At 45.6% G+C, this 7,779-nt stretch overlaps 1 protein-coding gene across 1 annotated transcript; it reads right to left on the minus strand.

Moving 5' to 3' along the window:
* Positions 1–4,755: 4,755 nt before the first annotated feature.
* Positions 4,756–6,339, minus strand: LOC102012047 (PRAME family member 9/15-like). Its single transcript, XM_013510149.1, has 4 exons — positions 6,187–6,339; positions 6,008–6,078; positions 5,716–5,896; positions 4,756–5,444 (listed from the first exon to the last, which is right to left on the minus strand). Exons 1-4 carry the CDS (start codon positions 6,337–6,339, stop codon positions 4,947–4,949), a joined length of 903 nt encoding a protein of 300 aa, XP_013365603.1. The 3' UTR covers positions 4,756–4,946.
* Positions 6,340–7,779: the final 1,440 nt, after the last annotated feature.

Here is a 7,779-nt window from a genome sequence, read left to right on the forward strand (position 1 = left end):
ATCCTGAAACAGCATTTCTTTCTCCTTCTCTCCCCTCCCCACCTCTCTCTCTGTCTCTCTCTCATTCTTTTCTAGAAAGTGTCTTGCTATGCAGTTCACCCTGGCCTTGAACTTACATTGCGGCCCAGGCTGACCTCAAACTCAGAGCAATCCTCCTGCCTCTGCCTCCTGAGTGTTGGTAAAACAGGCCTGTGCCACCACTCCCAGCAAAACTGCATTTCGTGACAGTAATTTTGAAAACTAGTACACAAAATACAGTCTTGCTCACAAAAACTTCTCTCACCCTACCTATCTCACCAGCACGGTGCAGGCTTGTCCCAAAGCTTGGACTCTTCACTGCATTAGTGATGGAACCAGCCTTGTGCCCCCATCCACAGCCAGGATGGCTGCCAGAGCTCTGCTGCTCTGTGGAATCCTCATGAGATGGTGGCCACATGGAAACTGTGCCACATTTGTGCACTGTGTCTCTGCCCTCCCCTGTTCTTGGGAGCAGAACAAGTGTGTTGATGATGAGGGACATGGACCACTGGCCCTAGGTCTCTGCAGTGTATTATATGTACAATGAACATAATGCATATACAATACAATTTGTCCCAATTCATATCAATTGTCTTCCAAGGTGCTAAGGAAGTTGCCTATATATGACTAAAGCAGACTTAGTAAACTGATACTTTCAATGAACTTTTCATTAAAATTTATTTCAGAGGAGTGGGAGTTAATAACACATGAGTAATTTCCTCCATGTGTTAGGGGAGAATGTATGAAAATCAGATCGAGATTGTCCACCCTTGCAAATTCTGGATTTCATGACACCTGGGCATTATCCACAGCATCACGAGTGCTGCATTCTCTATGTGCATCTTATTCCCATCAGTTTTCACCTGCTTATGTTCACTTACCCAAATTTTCCTCTTAGAAGCAGTGACTCAATGTTGGAGATTCCCAGCCACCTATGGGCAGCCAGCACTTACTGCCACTTGCCAGGCTCCATGCTCAGCTGTCCAGCACAGGGCTGTAGAGAATGTCCCTGACTTTTATGGGACAAATCAAACAAGAGAGACTGTCATGGAAAAATGGTAACATATATTCCTAACACGTGTCCCAGCAATGGAGCTATAAGGTGTTCATCCAAGAGAGCAAAGCTCCGCCAAGATGTTCCCAGCTGCTCTCTTCACCACTTTGGTGTTTGAAATTGACCAGCTGTTGTTCAGTAGAGGGATGACTAACTCAACTCTGCTCATCCAGAGAGTGCAATATCGTCAAGCCAGGAGAGCCTGTAGGCATACAGATGCAGCCCCAAGTAAATGAGGCCAACCTGGAGGCTGTGCACTCCACCACTCTGGAAACAGCCTCAAAAATAAACAGGGAGGTAACAGATGTTCCCAGGGAAGGAGACAAGAGCAAATGTGGCTGGGAGTGCAGCTCAGTGGTAGACCACTGGCCTAGAATGGTTGAGGCCCCAGTGTCCATGCAAGCACTGGAAAAGAGAGGGAAGAATATGATGGGCAGTATGTTATTTTGGTATCTGAAGATCCCACAGCCTGTCCCCATGCACACAAGGGAATCCAATGGCTTTTTTTCTCTGAGTATGGGAAATTGCTGAAGGCAAATTGAAAAGCCTTCCTGGGTGTTTGGGGGCATGCTTGTAATCCCAGAACTCTTGGAAACTGAGATGAGAAAACTGCAGGATAGAGCCTATCCTGGACAACTTAGCTACTCAGTGAGACCTTGCCTCAAAACATAAACCTGCAAATGAAAGAGGAGCAAGAGATGGAAGGGGAGGGAGCAGAACATAGAAAGAGTTGGGATGTATTATGCATATGCCTCAAATCCACATGATTAATGTGATCATTAGGTATGGAAAGCATGTATAAAGTAAACTAGAAGATAAAAAGGGATGAAGAGATAATGCCGCATGAAGATCCTCAATTCAATTTCCTGTACTAACAAAAACAGAAAAATAAATCTTCCCTACTCAAGATGAAGGTAATTGTTGTGCCTAGGAAACATACTAATAAAAAATAATCAGTACATAAATAAAATTGGAAAATGAAGTCACTGAGCTATTACAGGAGATTACGTTAACATTCCCTATACTGGTCTATCTATGGATTTATTTTACTTTAAGATAGGGTCTTACTATGTAACTAAGATTAGCCACTAACAGCCAGGTCTGGTGGGGCACACCCGTAACTCCAGCACTTGGGAGGCTGAGGCAGTGTAGGAGACCGAGACTGACCTCCATTGTATATTAGTAGCCGTCTTACGCGCCTTTCCCTTTAAATCAGGACTGCCTACCGTTACCTAGCTACTCCCGCCTTTGTCGGGTTATTTGGTTATTCCCGCCTTAGAACTTCCGCGTTTCTCCGTGCCGTATATAAGCACGGCACTTCCCGCTAAAAAATGAGGCTTGATCAGAATCTTGTCTTGCCTCCATTCTTCGTGTCTCTTGTCCCTTTATAATCCCCACTCCCCTTCTAGGGTCCTCGTTTACTTTAAGATAGGGTCTTACTATGTAACTAAGATTAGCCACTAACAGCCAGGTCTGGTGGGGCACACCTGTAACCCCAGCACTTGGGAGGCTGAGGCAGGAGCATTGCTGCAAATTGGAGATGGGCCTGGGCTACAAAGTGAGGTCCAGGAAAGCCTGAACTGTATAGTGAGACTCTGTTTAAAAAGATGAAAAACAAAACAAAGAAAAACGATTAGCCATAAACTTGAGGAGATACTCCTGACTCAGTATCCCAGGTGCTCATTCTATGCACATGTTCTTCCATACCCAGAACGTTCCCTTTAGGACCAATTGCTACTCACAATTATCTATAGAGGACTAACATGCACATCTGCATTACTTCCCTTGCCACCAGTACACAATACCCGACACTCAGAATTTCAGAGGTAATAGATTTATTTTGTCTTAAAATTCAGTTCAGAGGCCAACATGGCAGAGATACGTGGCAGAGGAGCTCATGAACTGCCTGTGGGAACTAGAGAGAGAGGAGAGAGGGAGATATTTTCTTCTAGGCCACAACCTCAGGGACCCATGTCCTCTACCAGGCTGTTAGCATCATTCCTACATGATCCGGGCACTGCCTATAAGGCCCAGCTGGGAGTACATGACAGTTTGTGGGGACATCTAAATTAAGAAAATACAGTATCTGAGTTGGGGACGGACACAACTGTAGCATCTATTGTCAGTTCAATAGCAATCCTCCTCTGTCACTTCCCAGTTCCCACTGAGATCCAGTCTATAGAATTCACGTATTCTAAATAAATGAGAGCAGTGGGTACAGATCTGGATCCTAAGAGATGGTCTTATGGCCTTCAGAACTTGTGTCAGTTCAACACAGACCTGGACAAACAGCTCAGGGTGCACAAACATTGTTGGAAAATTGGACTCATCACTCTCCAGGGGGGCAGGATACAGCCCCTCAGTTAATCAGCTCAGTCTAGCAGTTAAGTGCAACAGGACCTGAGGAAAAGGGGAAAAGGGGCCCAGGGAAAAGGGGTTCCCATAGCAACTGAAAGTCTTTAGCCTGGTGCAGTGGCCGAGGGCAGACAAGATGGCAAGGAGCTGGGTCTCTGTGATGTCACAGTGCTCTAGGGTCAGGTTCTCCAGGGTGCTGGCCAGTTTGTCTAGCAGAGCCTGGAGTGTCTCAGGATTGAATGAGTTCGTTGAAATCTTCCTCAGACTCAGGGACTTGAGCTGGCTTGTGCTTGCACATTGGGACAGATGCTTTAGGTCAGATTCCTTCAGTGGACTTGAACTCAAAGAGAGGGCCTCCATTGGGGTCTGGCTCCTGCAGAGTGAGAATTTATTTCATATGAATGAGGGTGATGAGAGGAGTGCATTAGAAATGACCTCAAGGTAGGACTTCTAGTTTAGTCCTAGGTTGCCCTAACCATCTGATGATCCCGGAATGCTATGTGTTGAAGGCACTGATCCTTCAAATCACCATCACTTGTGTGAGTGGCTCAGTCCCCATTCTCTACAGTCCCCTGTTCTGAGCACCAAGCAGAAAACCACAGCTCTGGCCAGATGAGTTCAGTGATTGACTTGCAGGAAGAATGATCCCAGGCATGTTTGGCCAATGCATGCAGTTGGCCCTATGTCCTCAGCAAAGCCTGTGACCCTGTTCATATCCCTGCACTCCTCCACATCACCCTCAACTTGACTCCTGCACTTCCCATCTTCTCATTCCCTGCCTTGAGCACTGTTGCAGCTTTTAACTTGCTGTCCGCACAAATCCTTATGCTCTCACTGGTGGGTATTTGGGGAAGTGGTTAGATCATGGGTGCAATAACTGGATCAGCCCAGTGACTTCTTTTGCATGTCTCCAAGGGATGGATTTACGGAAAGAGGAAACATCATCCTGCATGTGGATGGCAGCCAACAATAGCCTTATAGCCTGGATGGACTATAAAGGAAGTGAGACGGTAGCAAGCTGTCTTCTGCCTATCTTGCAATGGACTGCTGCTTCTCTTCCATGCTTGGAGTCTGCTGAGTAAGGACTAAATCTTGTATAAACTTTGAGATTTTAAAAAAAAAACCTTTAGTGCTTTAACTTGTGCGTGTTGGGTACTTTGTCCTTGCAATTAGACAGTAGCTATGAGAAACAAGCAGCAGCCTTTCCTTACATACCTGGAAAAGGGCTCGCTGCCCATCACAGCTGCTGAGCACAATCACCTGTATAATGTGCAGGCGTATGGCTTGCTCCTCCATGAGTGCTCTCTCTTCCCTTTTCCCAGGACCCTACCTGGAGTTGCTTCTGAAGAAGAAATCTAATCTGCCCTCATTTTGGCTGCTCCTGACTGCTGGCTTTCTGGACATGACACCTGCTCCAAGACTCCTATCCCAGATTAGTCCCTGCTTTTACATGGGATGTTAGGAGAGACCTTGCCATAGATGAGACAGTGCTGTCTTTCCCACTTCCTAGGATTTTCCCCTAGGCCAGCAGAGGGAAACAAAGAGCCCTATTAATTTTTTCCTGTAACCGTAAATGTGCAGGGGAGCTCTCCCCCCACTCACCTGATGATCTTATGCAGATTTCCATGCAGGAAGAAGACTTCATCCATCGAAGCTCAAGGAGATTTTTCAGCTGTGCTAAGTTTGAGGCATAGATGCGGTAATACCAGTTGTTTTTCAAGGGTGCAGTACACACTTCTGGACTCAGGCTGCTGAAGCGAAAGGTGTGAAGGTTTTTCATCTTCCTTAGCTGAGGAACAAATGTTTTCATGCTTTCTGGACCCCAGTCACTAAACACCTCAAGTTCATGGATGGAATCCAGTTGCACAGCTTGAAGAAACGTCAGAATTTCAGAGACAGCACTGGATTTGATCATCACCTTCTCACAGTACAGGTGCACTGAAGCTTTTCTCCTCCGGGCCCACTTCAAGAGGTAAGAGCTGTAATTGATCATTGGTGGCACAAAACTGACTCCAAGCTTCAAAACAAAGGTTTGAGAATATTCTCAAAGGTGGGTTCTTCTCACTTAACACAGGCCTGCCCATTTCCTTATTCCTGGCATCAACTGAGTGAGAAGCACTCATGGCTCTGGGCCCTGCAGTCCAGAAGTCCTGGTATACATCCCTCCAGTCCAGCACCTGAAGTTTCCACCTGCTGTGTGTAAGACAGGAAGCAACCTCAGAATTGAGATAAAGACCCAACTTCCTTCCTGGTCTCTTGCACTTTCTGGGCATCTGCCATTCCCCTACCTTCCTGCCTTCCCTTTTCTCCCTTTGTAACCTTTGCATGGAGTACGGCTCAGCTTCTAGTTCCTGTGAGGTTAGGAAGATGCAGGTTTCTCCTGAGTTCATCACATCCCGCACATACATCTTTCTCATCAGGTAACCCTGTCCCATGTCAGGCTCAGCAAAAGCCAAGAACTCTGTGATCCTCCTCAACATCAGAAGCTGCTCCACACTTCAGTCTCCCTTGTGCACTGACAACAACTGTCACTTAACGGAGTTCACGGACCTCCTTCCAGGAATGTTGTGTCATGCTCACCTGTGGTGAACCTTCTGGGACAGCTGTATATCAAGTCTATCCAGTACGGCTTTTAATGTCTGTAGGTTTTTCTGTTACAGTATGATTTCTGCAAACTGAGCATGTGGCATCTTGGGTTTCCTCAAATCCATTAGGGTCCTCAAAGGTAGATAGTGGAATGGCCAGGCCTACACCATCACTTTCAGGACCTCATTGCGTCCCCCCATGAAGGCATCCCTGAAGAGGTCATGGAAGGTCTCGGTGGGCAGGTCATGTACAGCATTGCTGGCTATGGTCTCACTGTTCAGCAGGCTCTGCTTGGCCAGCTCATACACAGGTGATGGTCTCTGCATACTCGTCCTGAGATATCTGCAAGGAGAAGGAAACTGGGTAACTTCCAGAAAGAGGCATCTGTTCATATGAAGCTCAGAAAATCCTTCTAATCCATGAAAACCAACTCAAGGCCACAGTCCTTGGTCTGCCTACGGTAAAACCTTCTCAGTTTACCCTAATTTCATTTACCTGGGTTACTCCAAAGCCATACATGTGTGCCTGATGGAAGCAGGACCACGCTACCCTGTCTATTCAAACAACTAGTCCCTATTCAAGCAACTAGTCCTTTGAATTCCAGTCCCTCTGGAAAGTGGGTTCTGAGTGATGTGGAATCTCAGTCCCTTCTTGTTTGGGAAGTTTCTGATCACTGGGACAAAGCCCTAAAATAATAATGGAAGTGTCTTGTGGTCCAATTAAGCAAGCATTTATCTTTCATTCATATTGCATAGTAAATACCTTATATGAAAAAAAAGAGCTCAGCAGCTAGGTCATTGAGCACTCTGGGAACCTGAGGCAGGAAGATCATGAATTTGACTCCAGTCCAGACAATTTAGTCACTTAGATAGACCCTATTTGATATTTTAAAAGTACTAGAGTGTTTCTCAGCAGAGAAGTCCAGATTCCAAGCCACAGGATCACAAAGACAGAAACTGAAGATGTTTTGCAGATGAGGATAGTATACTACAGAGTAAGCAAAATCAAAGCATTTAAATCTGTTCAGACTTGTGTCTAGATGTCCCTGCAAAGCTTCATGTGAACAGAATTGGCGCATCTTTAGAAGGGTCTGGATCTGGAATGTGTTTAACTGGGGTTGATTCCTGGAGCACTGCTAAGTTCATGACACTAGGCTTGAGGGTGTGGGTGCTCCCCACTCCCTGTAGCTGGGATAAGAGATGAGGGACAGAAAGAGTTCTGATCATCCTGGGCTTGTTTTGTTACTTTCAACCTACCACAAACTGTTTCTCCTCTTCCATGCCACCCTCCCATGGAGCCAGTCGATTATGGACTGAAACCTCTACAGACTGTGAGCTAAATAAACCTTCCTTCCTCTAACTTTGAGCCTCCAGTATTTTTTCTCAGCAATGAGAGCAGTAACTAAGACAGAATTCTTTACCAGTTCAAGAAAAATTATATATATTATCTACTGTGGCTCAATTTATTCCTGTTTCTGTCTTACCTGTTTTTCTTCTTTTTTTTTTGGCACAGTGTCTTGCTCTGTAGTTCAGGTTCACTCTGAACTCACTATGTACTTCAGGTTTGCCTTCATCACATGTTGAACCTCCTGCCTCAGTCTCCCAAGTGCTAGGATTATAAGTGTGCACGTCCATGTGTCTCAATATTTTATTGATTATTTTATTGTTTTACTGACTGTTTATTGTTTATTTTTAATAATTAGGCCTTTAATGAGCTTGGAATATGAATGGAGGAGAGGGGGCTGGGGATTTAGCTCAGCGGCAAAG

The sequence above is a fragment of the Chinchilla lanigera genome, unplaced genomic scaffold (assembly GCF_000276665.1).
Source record: "Chinchilla lanigera isolate Chin_1 unplaced genomic scaffold, ChiLan1.0 scaffold00217, whole genome shotgun sequence".
In the NCBI taxonomy this organism is placed as follows: domain Eukaryota; kingdom Metazoa; phylum Chordata; class Mammalia; order Rodentia; family Chinchillidae; genus Chinchilla; species Chinchilla lanigera.

Coding starts and splice junctions, on each gene's coding strand:
- LOC102012047 (XM_013510149.1), bottom strand. CDS start 6,339: ATGCAGAGACCATCACCTGTGTATGAGCTGGCCAAGCAGAGCCTGCTG. Junction 6,079..6,186: donor GACGCAATGAGGTCCTGAAA/GTGATGGTGTAG, acceptor ATACTGTAACAG/AAAAACCTACAGACATTAAA. Junction 5,897..6,007: donor TCCCAGAAGGTTCACCACAG/GTGAGCATGACA, acceptor GATGTTGAGGAG/GATCACAGAGTTCTTGGCTT.